The sequence below is a fragment of the Polypterus senegalus genome, chromosome 1 (assembly GCF_016835505.1).
Source record: "Polypterus senegalus isolate Bchr_013 chromosome 1, ASM1683550v1, whole genome shotgun sequence".
NCBI lineage: Eukaryota > Metazoa > Chordata > Cladistia > Polypteriformes > Polypteridae > Polypterus > Polypterus senegalus.
The window spans coordinates 206064573-206083831 of NC_053154.1; the positions used below are offsets into that span (position 1 = coordinate 206064573).

At 36.3% G+C, this 19259-nt stretch overlaps 1 protein-coding gene across 1 annotated transcript in view; it reads right to left on the reverse strand.

The window, feature by feature from the left end:
- The window catches only part of LOC120538368 (small conductance calcium-activated potassium channel protein 3-like), a 331728-nt gene that overhangs the window by 5623 nt on the left and 306846 nt on the right, over positions 1-19259 (reverse strand). The window contains exons 5-7 of the mRNA XM_039767850.1: positions 16250-16360; positions 10821-10948; positions 4323-4392 (exon numbers count right to left, since the gene is read on the reverse strand). Coding sequence (XP_039623784.1) covers positions 4323-4392; positions 10821-10948; positions 16250-16360 — 309 coding nt within the window. The remainder of the gene's footprint in view (positions 1-4322; positions 4393-10820; positions 10949-16249; positions 16361-19259) is intronic.

Genomic DNA, 19259 nt, shown 5'->3' on the forward strand with positions numbered 1-19259 from the left:
AAATACGTTTTGATAAAATAAAATTTAACAAATCATTAGCTGAAGCCTCCAAAAATAAATTTAATGTTACATAAAATGTATCTGTCAAAAGCTGATTTACAACGGTATAATTATCATACTTATTGTAGGCAGCATGTCAAATGTGCCCTGGAAGGGCTTTAGCAGCAGTAGTAGTACAAGTTTGGGAGAAAGACGGCCTGTGGTAGAAGCAGTCAAAACACCTTCAGGGATCTAGGAGGGAAAGTGACACAACAATAGACAGGGATGCTTGGCCATCTGACTGAAACAAGAGCAAGGCCAGAAACAAAACTGCGCAGATGTAAACACTTTCCTGCAGCTACAGGTCACTGGGTCTCAGAAGAGATGCATAGACCTGGAAAGCTGCCCTGGGAGCTTAGTTCGGGATGAAGGAAGAGAAGTAGAAGGAGTTCTAGCCTAGTCTTCCTTGAGAAAAAGTAGGCCCATACTATTATTACTGGTAAGGGTAGAACAAGCTGTTCAGTCTTTTAGAATGTGCTTTGTGCGTGGTTAATAAATAAGTGTGGTTCTGTGTCATTAGAGGTCAAAACCAAAATGCTAACCAGAATATATAATTGTAAAAACAAATAAGAAGTACAACCAATAATGCTCCCTAATAACATTTAATCGCAATGTTTAGACTCTACACTGTTGTCATACGCTGCAAATGAGCAGCACATTACCTGGCTTCAAGCAGCATGCAAACAAAATGATAGTTCTACTTGAAAAACGCAGAAAAAAAAAAAAACACTCGGAAAGACCAAACAAACTACACAGATGTTAAATTGGCTTGAAGCACATCCACGATCCCGGAAGGCTACTCCCTGTCTTTGCTGGAAGCGGTTTAAATCCACCAACTGGCACAGGTTATCTGAGTGCAGAGTTTCACGGAGGGGCATGCGTCAGAGTGGGAAGAAGGCAAGCCATAGCCAGGGGAGGAGATGGGGATGGGGCTGAAACCCTTTACAGGTAGGACAAGAGGGGGAGTAGGTTTACTGATTTACCCTTGTTTGTTTTGTACTTTCAGTTCTTTCATTTTTTTGTCCCTTTCTGTATTATTACTGTATAAATAAGCTCATTTTATTGTTTGCCTCGTTGGTGTATTTCTGGGTGAACACAGCTGCAAAACTGTTTCCTTCAATCACCAAAGTTATTTTTGTAAGTTATTCAAGTCTACCTCAAAAATGCTATGCTATGTTGCCAAATATTTGTATTAGTTGCTACTCAAACCCATGAATGCTGATCACATTAGTACTTTGTGAATTCTTCTCTTACTGCTGTGACTTAAGTCCTGTAATCTTTATACAATACATGCTACAGAAGTCTGTATAAAGCAAAACTCATTGAACCACCCTGTAAACATGCATTATAATGAACAGTGTGCACAGTGAAAGAACACATGAATACTAGAGGAAGACACCTTTCACACACATATACAGACAAATAAAGGTATACTAGCTTACAAATACACAATAAGGTAACAGCTAAAACTCCAGTGGGTTGCTAAGCAACCTCAAGCTGTGGAGAAACACAATTCATCATTAAAACATTATAAACTATAATCAGGAGTTTAACCCTCCAGAGGCATTGAGGCCAGGATCAACACAGGGCACTAGATTATTAACAGGTCGAAGGGAACCAGTAAAATGCCATTAGGCATCGGATGGGTAATTGTCTTGAAGCTCCAATCTCCTTTTTCTATTTATAGCCACTGTTCAGGTCTGTCTGAGGGGGACCTTCTGTTCTGCTTCCATTCAGTGCAGCATTTTGAATTTAGTAAACTGATTTAAGATATATGTTGCTGTGAAACATGAGCACAGTCTGAACTGAGGAAATCTGCACATTTCAATTTTATATATTATAGCATAGCACGTTGAGTTTCCAGTCTCTAACAGCTAGTTTACAAAACCTTTGAATAAGGTACACTATTAGGCTATTGTATGAAGCAGATTCTACTTATTTAAATGACTTCACATCAAAATTTCAATCTATCAATCCATTTGAGACCTAACATTTTCCATAAGAATGTTACAGAGAGCCAGGTTATGTGTATGGAATCTACCAACATAAGACGAAGTTGCAGCCCTAATACAGAAAAATAGATTTTCAGATCAGACCATTATGCATGTGGAAGGAAACTAGAGTACCGTACTTGGAGAAAAGTCAAATGGACATGGGGGCACAGATATCACACAGAGACAGTGCCAGGGCCAGGGCCAGGAACTGAACCTAAATCTCTTATAGCAATGAGGCAGCAGTGTTAGCCACTCCACTGCCATGACACCAACTTCAGTTTATGTTTTTGTACGTTCTGTCCTTTATAATTGCTTCCATATAAGAATAATAGGAATAATACAGAAAGTAAAAGTTTTTGCTCATTTCATACTATAAATTCCTTGATTTTCTATATTGCAGATGAAAGATATGGCTTTAACAGATACATATAAAATATATATTTTATTGATATTTATGAATATATGCACTTCAATAACTATATATATAGTTTATTTCTTTCTATCTATCCATCCATTTTCTAACCCGCTGAATCCAAATACAGGGTCACGGGGGTCTGCCAGAGCCAATCCCAGCCAACACAGGAACCAATCCTGGGCAGGGTGCCAACCCACTGCAGGACACACACACACACACCAAGCACACACTAGGGCCAATTTAGAATCGCCAATCCACCTAACCTGCATGTCTTTGGATTGTGGGAGAAAACCGGAGCGCCTGGAGGAAACCCACGCAGACAACATGCAAACTCCACGCAGGGAGGACCCGGGAAGTGAACCCGGGTCTCCTAACTGCGAGGCAGCAGCGCTACCACTGCGCCACCGTGCCGCCCTATCTATCTATATATCTATCTAAAAGCCAAATACCCCTTACTCACTCATCACAAAATCTCCTGAACCATGAGGACTTGGGACTTGAAATTTCGAATGTAGGTTACCCTTGGCCCATAGGTGCGCACTAAGAAGTTTTAAAAATTTTGTGGTCCAAGTGCGTTCTGTCTGTATGTCTGTCTGCTTTTCACGGGAGAATTACTTAACAGATTTAGATCTGGTTGTTTTCTATAATTTGCTTGAACTTTCCGATTGATTTTGCGACTTCTGTCGTGGCGCTAAGTACTATTGTTTGCTTGTGGTACTGATGTATTTATGCAAATCCAAGAGAGTGGCTGTGGGCCGAGAGCAGGGGCCGGGGTCTTCCTCATTCACTCGCCAGCCTTTGTTCAAGTTGGTCTACGCCTTGCCACATGTTGGACTGCACCTTGCTTCCGCTTAGCTAGTGATGTCTTTTTGTTCAACAGACATTATCATCTACAGATTGTTAAGGAGTAACATTTGATTTTTTTGAGAGAGAGAGAGAGAGAGAGATCAGAGCTCCATGTGTTTCAGAGGATAGCTGGTGATTGCCAGTGATATCAAAGGCATGTGTTTTTCCCCCCATGTGGGGAACGCTATCCCGTCAGAGTTGAACACGATCAGATATAGTGCCAATGTCTATTGATTTTTAAAGTTTGTCCTGTTTCATTACTATGTGGCCGCAGCTACGGGGTACAGCTAGTCTATATATAAAATAAAATGCTAAGATCTGTGAGCATGTCTTGTTCTCAGAGTAATCTGATTGGTCAGTTTGGCTTTGGTGACACGAGTGAGAGTTTGAGACACATGAGGAGGAATAAATGCATAGGAGATATGCTAAGAGTTGTCATTCAAAGACAAGAAGTGGACAGGTGGCAAGAAAGGTACCTGAAAAATAACAACAGAGTCTTAGAAGCAGGTGTTGTGGGAACACACTTGGCAAAGGGAGTTCTGGGAAAAAGAGGTTCAGATACACTTGGATACAGAGGAAAGGTGCTGAAGGTACACATAGAGCAAGAAATATGAAATGTTTTAAAACATTATACCACAGATAATGAGACTAGTGTATACACAGTGTATATGTAAAATTGTATTTTGCAACAACCATCAACGAAAGCCAAGGTCAGTCAATTGGAAAAGCAGGAATTGATTTAATACAGGAATGATTTTCTCCTGGGCAATTGTAGGTAATATTTTCAAGAGTAAGATGCTCCAGTGGAACTAGTAATATTAGCTCCTGTTGAAATAATAAAAAAAAAAAACCTGCAAATATTGTATACAAAAAAAAGTACTGTGTTACATCCTACTTGTGATACAGTACATTTGGTTAACAGACAACACTATAACCAAGGGCAATTCATGGTAATATGGCTAGTATATGTTTACGTTTAGTATGTGTTACAGAGACATTGGAAATATACAGACATACATAACTGTTACCTTGGAAAGATCAACCAGAGTATTGGCTTGGTCGCTGAGTTTCCTCTGCTCCATTTTTACACTGCGTAACCTGCATAAAAATACACGTTATTAGCATTGAATCACAGGGAACACTTTCTGTCTATCATGTTTGTTATGAAATTGACAGACCCATCTGTACAAAATAGCAGCAAAAACAGAATACCCATAGTTCCTGAAAAATAGATTTTCACAAATACTAAGATTTCAACAAATACTCCTCAACTCAGTAGCTATAAAGTACCAAAATTAAATATAAATATTACAGCAAATGGGAATACATTATTGGTGAAACTAATTAGTGAAGTGGTATGCAGGATATTACAGTTTTACAGCTTCTCCTATTAACACACCTTCTGTTATGAAAGTCTTGACCTGTTTTATAAGAATAACACATCTTCCTTCTTAAAGTGTTGTGACTTGCCGTTACAGAAGAACAGAACATCTACACTTACCTATTGAATGCCACAATCTGGTCTCAGTCAAATCACATGCAGACAATGTCCTACTACTTTTGGTAAACTTTTGTTTCACTTTTTGTGAAGTTTTTTAAGTTGCCTGCCAAATAATCTGCCATATTTCTTACATATAGACTTTGCCAATAAATAATGTGAAGGTGCAGGAATACCAAGAACCACTATTGACAGCTCTAGACTGGTGGCTCTATTTTCATTATAGGACCAGCCCTGGCCTAGAAGTCATTCTGGGTGTGGCAGAAAGTGCCCCATTGAAGGGATTACCCAGAACGCATGAAAAATTTAATTTGAAGGTGAGTTAGAGGCAGAATCAGAAGCCACAACAACACAGAGAATAAAGAACAGGAAGTGGGAGAGAGGATTCTTTTGTGCAGTATGGAGGTGGGAATGTAGACCACCCACCACAGCTTGTAGACACTATAATGTTTGGGAAAGCTCAAGAAGTCAGCAATACTATATTCATTTTATAATGTTTTATTCCTTTAGTTTTATCCTCTTTGTTTACTTCATTTTTATTACAAAGGCACACTTTTGGAATCCTTTTCACATTCTGTTATTTCATTGAAAACATCTCTGAACTTTGTGGAGATAAAAGGGGGCCTAAATGTGCTTATGTCCTGAGCTCTCTAGTTGTAAACACAGGCTTGGAATCTGGGGAGTCCAATTTCCTCTGACACTGTCAACCTTTTTGGTGACAATAAACTAAAGCAGCCTGTGCCTGCATGCGTGTTTGAATTCATACCTGGGCATTTTATTCTGAGAGATATACTGTCATGTAATTCTTCATGCATGGTTAAGAAAATGACAAGATTGCTGTTGTAACAGAGATGCAGTAATCAGCTAGAGATGTGTTCCACATCTAGGAGAGCGCCATGCATCTTAAATTTATTGGGAGTTAATTCTTTTTAAGCAGTGTTATTTGAAAACATGATTTACTATGTACCGCTAACATGTATGGCTTTCAATATATTACATAAATTAGTATATAAATAACCATTATTTATACTGTATTTATAGAAGATGAAAAAGTAAATTGTATGTACAACTTAATTTAAATGATGCATTACTAAGTGATTTTGAGTTTAGTGCTTGGATCATCAATTGGTGACCTGCATGGAAGATTTTTCTGGCTCCAAGTCATTCTCCTCTAACAAGATTTTTTTTTTCTGTCCTATTAAAATTTTGTTGAATTTATAAACATCAGGGCATCTGTAAAATCAGGAATGTGCAGAGCGTTTAAAGAGACAGGGGCTCATTTGACGTTAACAAGACACACAAAGCACAGGACTGAATTTACAATGAAATTCCAAGTTAGCCACTTTGAAAAAGTGCTTGAATTGTGTGCCTATTATTTAAAAATTCTGCTTTGTTTAAGTAAATAAGCTTAAAATTATGCAGCTGTTTCAAAGGAAAACAGACTTTCATTATAGCCACATTTATCATTTTGAATAGCTCAGAAATATAAATATATGATTTGTCTTAGCATTGAGAGGGTGATTATGTGAGCTTGTGACCAATCAGCTGTTAGAAACCTCTTTAACTTGTGTCACAGATGTAAATGAGTGAGTTACAAATGATTGCAAAATAAAGCAGCACCATACAAAGTCCTGATAAAGGAGCAGAGTTTTATGGATGTGATTACACTTGTTTGTCCAACCATCAATCCATTATCTAACTGACACATCTATACTGTGGCTATTCTGCAAAAGTGATGGAATAAGCTGTTCTATATGTTCATTCCAAAATAAAGTGCTTTCATGTAGTTTATAAGAACATCCACATTGATCAGGCATTTGTGTGGCTCAGCTCATAATGGCTTGAAGAATAAGGTTTTTCAAATGCGTTGAGAAAATGCCAGTAAGTAAATTTAGTAAATTCATACCGCAAAATGAATAAAACATTCCATGATGATCACATCACACTTTATAAATGCTATGCTATTCCTTTTTTTTTGGTATATATGATCTGAATGAATGGGTGATTGGATGAGAGTTTCCAGAAGAGAAAAGGGAGTGTTTTTGTTCAAGTGTAAGAGATGTGTGTGTATTTGTGAGGGATGTCATTTTTATGGGTGTGGCCTAAACAGTATTTTCTTTGCAAGAAACTGACTCCAGGTCAAATCTATTTATTCAAATCTATATCTGTTTTAATGTTTACCTCTATCTCACAGATACAGAACCTTGGACTAAAGCACAACCTGTGTGAAAATTTACACATGGCTTTTCTCAGGATACTCCCACAATGATGTTCATGCTATATAGACTGAAAACTGTGTTTTTTTAACTGACTGTTGCACTGTTTGGTTCCTGCCTTGCACTGATGACCCAGTAAAGAAATTCATGGATTAGAAAAATGATTGAATAAGTTAGTTATCATATTATATTTATATTTTAACAGTATTATGTATGCCCTGAAGTGGCACAAAGCTTTAATTGCTTTAATAACTTACTTACATTTTTTAATGTAATTTGCTAAAAATACTATTTTTTTTTACAATCAAACTTTTCCAGAATTGATTTATATATATTTAAGCAACCAATTTGTTTAGGAAGTTAGTTCCAATTTCAATAATTTTGGCATAGCTAACTTCTGCTTACTGGAAAGCTGGTGTCCCCGGCATTCGCAAATCGCAGAAGTGACAGCAGTGGCATTGGTTCATTAAAGGGCTGTGGGGCACTGCCCCTCATTCCTAGCAGATGGTGCTGTTTTGCAAGATTTAAATAAGTTGTCTCAATAATATTAGAGAAAAGCCAAGCAAAATTACACCTTTTATTGGCTAACTGAGAAGATTACAATATGCAAGCTTTCGAGGCAACTCAGGCCCCTTCTTCAGGCAAGATGTAATACTGAAACTAGAGTTCCCTGTGTTTATATACATACTAGGACAAGAAACAACATTGGTAAATCTTTAAATGAGAAATCTTAAATGTAAAAAAATAATAGATTCATTCAAGCTAGGGTTAATTTAACAAGAGAGAGAAGAACAATATATGGTCAAGATCTTTGGATAAGATAACTGTCCAACAAAGTCTTTTGAAGTTTGTAATGAGTTTTTCAAAACAATGTGGATCTGTAGACAGGTTGTCTGTGTCATTCTGAGAGATGTAAACAATCCTCATACCTGGCTATAAAACTCTTGTCTTTATTCAAGCCATGTTGCAATGTCTTAAATTTTAGAATGAGGTTTACTTCCCATTCTTTTCTCTCTTGTTGTGTTTTGAAGTTGCCCATAAGCACTGTGACTTTAAAGTCCCTCTCACAGTGTTCATGGCTGTTGAAGTGGGCCGCAACAGAAACATCTGTGTTGCCATGTTTAATGTGGAACCTTTGTAAATTCATTCTCTGGCAGAGTGTTTGTCCAGTTTCTCCCACATAGAGTGCAGTGTAAGGACATTTCATGCAGAGATTTAGGTAGACCACATTAGATGATCTGCAGGAAAATTTTGCCTTTATGTGATGTTCAAGTCGGCAGTGTGGTATAACTATACGGTCTGTATTATAAATGTAGGCACACGTTTTACATCTTTTCTGTAGGCAGGGAGATGTGCCATTTTCTGTTGGTTCACTTAGGGAGCTTCAGACAATTAGTTGCTGAAGGTTTGGTGGTTGTCTGTATGCCAGGAAGGGAGGTTCAGGAAATATATTTTTCAGTGTTTGGTCATTGTTTAGCATTGGCTGAAATTCTTTTATAATTTTTCCAAGTGTTTCAAGATGTGGGTTGCAGGTGACAACAAGGGGGATGCAGTTCTTGTTGTCTTTGTTTTTATATTCCAGAAGGTTGTCTCTGGGTATGGCAGTAGCTGTTCTTGTTTGAGTGTCTGTTGTTTTGGGGGTATAACCTTGTCTGATGAAATCTTGTCTGAGCTCCTGCAGATGTTTATTCTGGTCTGTCGGGTCTGAGCAAATACAATTGTACCATATTGCTTGGCTGAAAATAATGGAGCGCCTTATATGTTTGGGGTGGAAGCTATCACTTCTTAGCTAGGTCCGTCTGTCTGTTGGTTTGTGAAAAACAGAAGTTACAAGGGTGTTGTCTTTCAGTTGGACGGTGGTGTCAAGGAAGCTGACTTCTGTTTTTGAGTAATTCAGCTTCAGCTTTATGTTGGGGTGAAAAGTTATTATGATAAAATGTTGCCATAAATATTTTTGTTGTCAATTTCCACAATATGCTTAATGTAATTTCCTATGAAGAAAAATATTTCATTTTTGGAGTTTGAGAAATTTTTTGTGTACCTGGTGCTTGTCGTTTTTTAAGCTGGATGGGTCATTTGATTTTCGGCACACCTTTGCACATGGAGCCCTTTCGAGTGACCATTGTTTACATTTTCTGTGATGCAATTTAAAGGCAGTGTGAACTTATACATCTCACTGCACTGAAATAGCTGTCATCAACATTATCCTGAATCACTTTGATTACTTAAGTACAATTCGATTTAGCACTTTGTTCATTGAACAAAATTTGGAAATTAAATGGACTGCAGAGGCCAGAAAAATTACTAATCGTCCAAAATAGAAATCATTAAAAAAAATAGTCAGGAGTGATTTAATAGGAAAAACGGACAAACTGATAGCATCTCAGAAAACATCCTATTCTGGTTTTTTGTTTTCTTTTCAAAAGAATCCACCATCACCTTCCCTTGTCTCCATGAGTCAATCCAAGCCAGGTTGCTTCCTATCTCTTTTTAGCAGCCACATATTTAATGTAATGGATTTAATGAGAGGTGCAGATCCTTCTATTTTAGAGCTTGATCATATCTCTTCCTCCCTCACTGTCACTCTCCCATACGCACCCTCTTCATAACTTCCTTAATGGTGAGCTTCTCAGGATAGCTGAGCCCCTTCTGATACTAAGTCAAAAAATGTCACTAGTAGATAGTATTCCATGATTCCATTTTCATTACTTTTCATGATTCCTTATTAGTGAAATGAAAATAGCAGTCTAATTTATCACCCTGACATCAAAAAAATTAGCACAAAAAGAAACTTTACCTACTAGGCAGATACATGTGGGAAGGAGCTTTGTTCGTGGGCAAGTTGGAACAGTGCTTGGGATAGAGTGTTGAGCTGAACAAGGCCCATAACGTGGCTTTGTAACATGTTTGCAGAGTACAATATATACCTTTTAAATTTAGTTTGATCCTGCATGATGCTATGCATTTTTTAGTTATTTATTTAGTTGTTCATATATTAAAATGAGTAGTGCAACAGTTAGTCCAATCATCTCAGAGCCCCAGAAAACTGAAGCAAATCCTTATGTTGACATTGTCTATGCAATGTTTTTATGACAGTGTGTTATTTTGTTTTGGTCCAGTTTTCTCCTTCTATCCCAAAGATATAAGTGTTAGGTTGGAGGCTCTTAATTGGACCAGTGTGAGTAAGTGAGGTATGACCATGAATGTGCTTTATTATAAAATCTGACATCCCATATACTGCCTGTTTCCTTGCTTGTAACAAATACTGCCACTATAGCCTCCCAGCAAACATATCCCCAATGCCAACGTGCTGATTCTATAAATGGATTTAACAGTATGATGCAGTGATTAGCCATATTATTTAAATTTTTCTGGAATTGTGTTGCAGTCCTAGCACAGACATTACCTGTGTGAAATCTGATTGTTCTGCTTAGGTCTGTGAAGGATTTGTGTGAAGTCTGTGTGTTAAGTTTTTTGGTGACTCTAAACCTGTTGTTGTATGTATTACTGCACATTGCTATGTACTCATATCCCATCTAGGGCTGGTTCCGGCCACATGCTCTAGAAAAGGTTCTGCTCACCCTAAAGTTCTTATTAAGCAGGTTCAGTGTACATCCAAATTTTAAGAATAACATGAATGCAGCCCTGGAATTATGAATGCCTTTGAATACTCAACTAGAGAGCTACAGCATCAGGTGTTATTTTTTAGTTTGAAATATTACATGTAATGTTGTGTATTTCCCTTTGAATATATTACGTCTAAAATGATACATTCCACAGTACATTTTCATTATGCAAGTAGTGATATTTACTGGTGGATGGCTTGCAGAAATTTCCTTTGATGTTTCCTGACTTTGGCATGATCGATCTTCTTGATCAGCTTTGTGTGCTTATAGATGAGCCATGTTTCTCGAAGCACATTAGCTGCTGCATTTTTTATCTGCAATTAAAAATGTCACAATATCAAAAAAACTGGCAGAATCAAAGCCAAGGAAATTAAAGTCTGTTATCTTATGAGAAATATTCATATTATAGATGTTTAATAAAATGTGGAAGAAAAAATAAAAATTGCATCATAGAATGGATTTATTATTAAGAAAACAATGAGCATTTTGCAATAGATCCAGCCAATATAATCACAATTTTATACGTAACTAATTCAAGACCACAAGCAAATGTTGTAAAACTGTTTTGTTTTGTTTTTTTGTTCTACTGTTACTGTAAGCCAGGTTTTAATAGCACTTAAATCTCTGACATAAAAAAGTGAAATATGGATCGTGGATACAGTTGACAGCGTTAAAATAGCAAAAAAGAAATAATTGAAGAACAAGCCTTCCATGCTCCAACATAGCCTGATTTGTCTGGACTGTTACTAATTTGTCACGCATTATCTACTTATTGCAGTTCTGTGGCTAATTGTTGCAGTTTTAGGACCTGATGCAATTGCATATTTTTCCTTAAAAGTATTAAGTCATCCTTTTCTGAATCTGCTTCTTACTAGTGCTGAGCAAGAGGAGTCAAAGCCAGTCCACTGCAGTGCACACACACCTAAATTCAGTCATGTTAGGTTAATAATCAACCTAGCAGCAAGGTTTTGGGCTTTGGAAGAAATTTAGAGGACCAGGAATAAATCTAAATCATAAAGAAAATATGTAAGTTCACACTGAAAGAAAGCACTTTATCCAAGAATCTAGCCAGGGACCAATTTCTATGTAGTACCTTTTTAATAGTGTATATAATATAATATAATATAATATAATATAATATAATATAATATAATATAATATAATGTAACTGTGGGATCTGATGCTATTGGAATTGGTTTGTTTTGTTCTGTTATATTTATGATGTAACCCCTGGACTTGCCATAACATTGTGTCAAAGAACTTGGATACATAATATAGTACTACATAATACATATACTAATATAGATGTCACTGCGAAGTACTCTTGCTAACCATGTATTTGTGTGATCTTCCCAGGGAACTCCCACAACCTGAAGACATGCATGGTAGGTTGCTTAGCAATTGTAAATGGACCTGCTATAAATGAATGTCAGTACATGAGCGAGTGCATCGCACAAAGAAATTCTCCAGAACACTTCAACAAGGATATACTGTATTTCTGCCCTAAGCAGAAGTCTGGAAGACTGACCCAGGGGCAAGCCCAGCAAGAAGTAGGTGAATTCTTGCTGAACCTATAGCAGACAGAATGAGGCTCTGAAGGACTGACTGGAGACTAAGGAAAGTGCACTAGACTGACATGCTCTATAAGAGAGAGATGGGTGGCCAGCTGCCTGCATTGAAATTGTACTTAATTGTAAATGAGGTTGTAAAGGTTAATTTATCTTGAGATAGTCAAAAATCAACCTGCATTTAGGAGGTTGGTTGGGCAGATGCTTGCTATGAGAAAGGACAAAGTTCAGAGGTAAGGACAGAGAGAGTGCGAGCGAGAGAGAAGAAAGAATAAGAGGTGAGGCAAATTACTTTTAAAATGTATTGAAAAGTGAGATAGTGAGGAAACCATCCCTCCTGACAGATGGAGAAAATCTTATATAACTATGTCTAGTGGGCAGCAGGACAAAATTTGTCCTTGTCCGTTATATACAACACTTTACTTTGTTCAGTGCTCTATTGCCCTTTGCTTTTTGAATGAACCTCCAGTGTATCATTTCCCAGTTGGGAGTGGGTGGCCCAGCTTGTTCAAGTTTGTTAATTCCCTGGTAATCACCAGTGTTTATCATGGTACTCAATTTTCCTCCCATTTCCCAAAAATATGCAGGTTGATTATTTTAAATTATTTGAGGGAGGGATGTTATGGATATGAGTGTGCTCTGTAATGGGCTGGCTGTCTGATTTCAAGGATGAATGGATTATTGATTTTACAAATAAATAAATATATTTATTTATTTATTTATAAATTAATAAAATTATATACACTACTTGGTCCAGTCTGGAGTAGTCCACCACTGGTATTTCAAGGCCCTATTTTGTCCTTTAAGGAATGGCTTTCTTCCTGCCACACACATTGTCAAACCTGCAGCACAAAGTCTCCTCTTCACAGTAGAAACTGAGACTTGCTTCAGATTGGGTTGTGACTTTGGGTCTGCTAGATCTCTTCCTATCACAGTTTTTTCCATTTTCCAATTGCCTTCGAATTTTGTAGGACACCAAACTCTCTAACACTTTATAATTTTCTTTTTTGTCAAATTCTCTAAATGAAAGGCCTACGTTTCTAAGACTCTGTCTCATTTCATTTGTTAATTACTGTTTTTTTGTCATTATTACTAGAATATTGTCCAAGTAGTACTTAAGAAGGTGTAGTAACACAGACTGTCCCAAATCTGCTTTAAGACAGACAGAGGGTTTTTAAGTAATCAGTAGAAGTTGGGGCACATGTGCAATTTGTTTGCTTCAACTTGCAAGACTTAATTTACATTAATTGCTGCGTAACATCTATAGGCCGTATTCTATTAGTTGTTCCTTGAAGAAGGCCCGTTTGTAATATTCTGATATTTCCATTTTTCAGTTTTTACTCACCTAAACTTTAAATTTAAACATCTGGCAGTTTACTGCTTATCTTTTCACCATTGTAGGTCATTCATCATCACATTTTACATTTGAAGAAAAACTGAAGTGTTCTAAAACTATATATATATATATATATATTAGATCTATAAAAGTAGAGCTATAGTTATACTGATTATCTTTGGAACAGTAACTCAGTAGGGTCATAAAACAATGAACATCACACTTAGGAGAGACTAGAGTCAATGACCTATGAAAAATTCAGACACAGGTCATCTCTGACTGAAGAGTAAAATTTAAAAATATTTACTATATATTTTATTATTTTTATTTTCTCCGAAATGTCAGTTTAGACTAAGAATCTTAAAAATAGAAAGCAGTATTGGCATTCAAACAAAGTTGTGATCCCCAAATTCACCACAAGAGGCCATGTGCCATCTGTGAATCTAGCAGAGAATTTCCTTTGTAGTTACCATTTTAAGTAACTATCCTGAAACATATCACAAATTTAATGTATTAGATATTTTTAATGTTTAAATTAATTAAATATTAAATTTTGGTCCTTTTTATCAAAAAATCTGTTTTGACAGCCATACAGAGTCTGTCCACAGATATTCTTCTTACATATTGCATATTAGCCTGTCCCACCATTATCACTATTATAAGTCACAGTTCCCCTTTTCTTGCTTGTAGACTTCTACCTTTATTGTGAAAGTAAACAATGTACACTTAATTTCTGTTAATAGTTTTCTTTCAGTGTTGCCAATGTCTCATTCTGATTGGCCGTTGGGTTTCTATGCTACAAAAATTCTTTAAAGAGCCTGAATGCAATATAGTCAGTCAGTCAGTCAGTCATTTTCCAACCCGCTATATCCTAACACAGGGTCACGAGGGTCTGCTGGAGCCAATCCCAGTCAGCACAGGGTGCAAGGCAGGAACAAATCCGGGGCAGGGCGCCAGCCCACTGCAGGAATGCAAAATACAATTTTAAAAAGTAAAATGTTAATTATGGTATTTCATTTAAGGGTAGTGAATATTACATCAGAATCATGCTAGCCTCATTTTCATTTTTATTCCTTAAGTACATTTGTCTTCACATTCTCTTTAAGAATAATTAATTAACAATTAGCCATTGCAATGCCTATTCAAAATATAAATTTAATGTATTGTGTGGTCCAGCAGACTGTAAAATCAAAGTCAAAGAGTCAAGTTCACTGATGGAATAGTGCAGAACTCTGAAAAGGCACTTAGCCTGTATTTGCTCTTACATATTCACATCTTCTATAATGGAATACAGTACATCCAAAGTTTATTTTCTTGTAGTTTTCTATATAAAGAGTAGGATTGTTATTATGTGATTATAATTGTTTCAAATCCAAATAGAAGTGCAGTTTTGTGGGAAAATCATGGTTTATGAAGAATCATATATTACCTGCCAAAGAGCATCTCTGATTAAGTTTCAAAAATGTTCTGGTAGAAAAAAGATTAATTATATAACAGGAGTGATGTGGTTCCTCTCTAATAACTTTACTAGCAAAACACCTCACTGTTTCCTCCAGAGAATGGTAATTTATAGCTTATTAGCAAGGATATCAGCATGTTTTGTTCTCTCTGGTATGCTGCATCAAGGGACACATTTTTTTTACTACAAACAAATAAGGAATTGCACAGGGCTAAAAAGCTTTTGTGTAAACAAATGTAAGTCCAGATACTACAGATGAGTATGGCATGGCATATTAGCCATAGCCGTACAAACATAGAGATAGAAGATCGTCATCGTTCTCCAAAGGGTGTCAGCTATCTGATGTTGTCTTACACCATTATTACATTTTGTTCTACCACATACTGTATATTCAATGAATCATTCACTCTTTGTAAAACACTAAATAACAACATGATGATACTAAATGACTTGAAAAGGGGCCTGAACCTGCGCTTGCTGTGTAATTCAATTTTCAGTTTATAAATCTCTTGCTGGATATCATCCAACCTCCATATCTAGTAATCACTTAGCTCTGAGCGTTTGTGATAGGAAAGAAAGCTAATCCCCTGCACTACTGGATTACTGTTGTACAGTGTGACTATATGAAATCACTTCTTCTAAACTTTATGTCAAATCTGTGTTCACGTCTCCCAAATTGCCAGTATTTGTTTAATAAAGAACAGCAATATTGACACTAAGCATTTTTTGTTGCTACCCACAAAACTATTAGTGATGAGGTTAAATGATACACTGTGCTGAATTGATTAACTTGTTGTCACAGTATGTCAAATTCAGCACTGCACCAGCCTCAAAAGAAATAAAAAATGCCTCTATGATTTATACTTTTGATATAAGCAATGTGCTCATAAGAAATATCTCCAGGATCTCCCAAATCCCTTTGAGGCATTAAATGTTTTTTTCCAGATTTTAAGTACTCAGAAGAGAGTCCAAATAACACCTTTAGAAATAAAAAAGAAAAGGAGATCATAATTTGGACTGATTAAAATGGACTCAGGAAAATGAGCAGTTTACTCCTAATAATGTTCTCTTTTATACAGTAGCTAGTATAATCAGTTGTTTTTTTTTTTCTTATTTATAGAGCTCTCACCTTGCTGTCACTTTAAAATACTGTTCTTATTATTATATTTATTCATATCAGCTTGCTACTTATGTCAGTGATAAACATATATTTTATCAATGATGATAAAAAAATATAATAGTATCCCCTTACCCGTTTGGTGAGTTGGGTGTCCATCATGAAGTTATGTACGTGTTTTTCAGCTTTTGTGAGCTCAAGTTTTCTGGCAACAACTGCAACCACAAGAGCAGTGCATCCAGCACCCTTCAAGACAAATAAAAGGAGAAAGCAAAAATGCAAAGATGAGCGAACTATCCTTGAAAAAGACAAAAAGTCATAATCTGACAGCAGCAATGTAAGGGTAATAGTAGCAGCTATGCCATCTTTTAAAGTGATACTTTTAAACATATAGTCATATTGTAACATTTACCAGGACCTATGCAAGTATCCCACAATCTTTTAAATGCATCTGGTTTATGTGAAAAGCTATACTTTAGTAAGCTGGACTTACCTTGTTTGTCACCAGAGAAACCTGCTCAATGTCAATACTTATCTTCAATACTATATACTGTACACATAACTCAGTGAATCATTTGACTGCCATGAGGCAATTAGAGGTACAACAAAAGTGGAAGAGATATCTAAGAAAGTGCAAAAAATAGGTTGAAATAGTATGGACATGTGATGAGGAGAGACATTGACTATGTGGGCAAAACATTGATGGGAATGGAAGTACAGGGGAAGAGAAAATGAGGGAGGCCAAAGCACAGGTGGATGGATAAAGTACAAAAAGATTTGAAGGAAAAGTTGATCAATAGAAGTGGGATAAGATGAAGAGGAAAAAGAAGAAGGCAGTAGCCCTTGTAAAATGAGTGTTAACATTTTAAAATGTAGAAAGTAAGAAATTAGCAATGCACAGCTTTCATTAAGAGCATAGTATCTGCAACCGATGAACGTTTCAGGTTGCGCTGTCTTTTTATCCCACCTTAAAGACAATATAAGAGGCTAACCTTGACTAGAAGCAGGTTCTTAATTTTTACAATTGGTGACATTCAAAAAAAAAATTTTTTGAGAAAATTTGCTTTTCTGAGGAAAGAGTGGAACAATTATAGCACTTCTGCCTTATGGATCTGGTATTCTATATTTGAATCTGACTTTCCCTCATTGTACAGGGGGACTTTTGCACAGGATTTTCTTTGGGTATTCAGGTTTTCCTCACATATTCCAGAAATGTGCTGCTTAAATTAACTGGTGGTTTCAAACTGGTCCTGCATGTGTGTATATGAGAAAGCAGGCTGTTTCAAAACAATGGGCTGTTTCTTAACTTTTGCTTGGAGCTGATGGGTCAAGTTCTGTCTCCCTACGAGAATGTTAGGCTTTTTTGAAAATTAATATCAGCATTTAATACATTGTTAAGTGAACTGTAAATCAATGAGCTATTTATTTTACTTTAGGTCAATATTAAAATCAGTATTTGGGAAAGTAGATAGATAGATATGTTGGTTATTGTTATTATTTTTATTATTACTATGGACTAGTTGGATAATTGTCCACTGGACTGACAGCTTTCCCAAATTATCCAATAACCTACTACCTCCTATAACAGGTTAATTTATCAGTAGGATAGAAATATTTCATGTGATTTTCATATAAATTTAGCAGTTTCACCAGGTTTCTCCTTGCGAATGGGGCATTTCAAAACCAACATGAGCACCAAGAAATTTTAACTAGAGTTCCAGGATAACCACAGAAAGGATAATTAATAAAAATCTTAACCATATAAAAACATATTAATTGGTTATAGACACTGACTTGCTACTGTGCCCATAGGTCAAAAGAATGAACTTTTGTTTCAAACCCAAGGTTTGTCAGTCCTCCTCCAAGGGTTTATATTGAAATATAACTTTATACCAATTCTATTTGACTTTGTAATTGTGTATAGAAAAGGGAAGCAGGGCATGTCCTGAATGGATACTGTCACACGGAATGAATGTGAGCATTTCAAGGAAATGCGACTTATAATGGTCATTAATAATGACTGTAACAGTGCTCTTAAACAGATGAGAACGAGAATGGAATTTTTATGTTATACTACAAAACCACTACATTCTCAGAAAATAACATCTGCATACAGTACATTGTAAAAAGATATTGATCTTAATTATTAGGGAGGATGCATGACAATTCTATTTTTATTGTAAATTTCTACTTCTGAATATTACCTTCTTGGGCTAAACAATAGAGTACAAAATGCTTCAGTCTAGCTAAAAATTTATTGATATTTGTAGTAGTCTTATCTCACATACCTTCTAATATCGCAGGAAGTGTGAAGTTATTTTACTTTATGAACCACTAACCACTACTAAATCACTTACAAATTACTTACTAATTAATTACTAATCTAATACTATATAACAAAATGCTAGGGTTATGTGTGTGTTCAGTCCCTCAGAGAAATCTTATTGGCTTTGGTGGGATTGGTCAGTTTGGCTTTGGTAATGCACTCAAAAGGGGAATGAGTATGAGACACGCAAGTAGTAGTAAAGCAGAGGCAACTGCTCTAAGACTACAAGGGAAGCTCCGGCTCCTCTAAAATTTCATGAAAAAAATGTGTCAAATATGTACTGTTGTATTTACATTGCTATTAAAAGGAGTGTGCTAGAATGTGTTGAGTTTCATGGCTAATTCATTCAGAATCAGCAATATTTCTTGCTAATGTGATTTTTTTTCTCTCATACATTCCTGTGGCAGCATGATCCATTAAAACCATTGAGGTGCCTCAAGAAAAATAGCAGAGTTTGAGAAGGAGGCTTTATTGGAACATGCATGAGAGAGGGAGTGCCAGTCAAGACAGGTTCAGACAGATGCGGTGGAAAGGCACTGAAGATGTTATCTGAGATAACAGATTTATTTGATGTGTTCTAGGAGGACTGGTACGCCATCCACCACTGTTGGTTGCTACTGCACTGGAAAGATAATTTACTCCATCACATATGAATAAATGTTCATTGGTAATTGAGTGTTAATGACACTACTAATAAGGCTACACACACTTGGTGTGAAAGTAAAAACTCCTTATACACCCTGCCTAGGATACCAGTCGAACCCGAGCTCCTTGTATTGTGAGCTATGAACGCTAGCTTTAAGCCATCACTCTGACTAC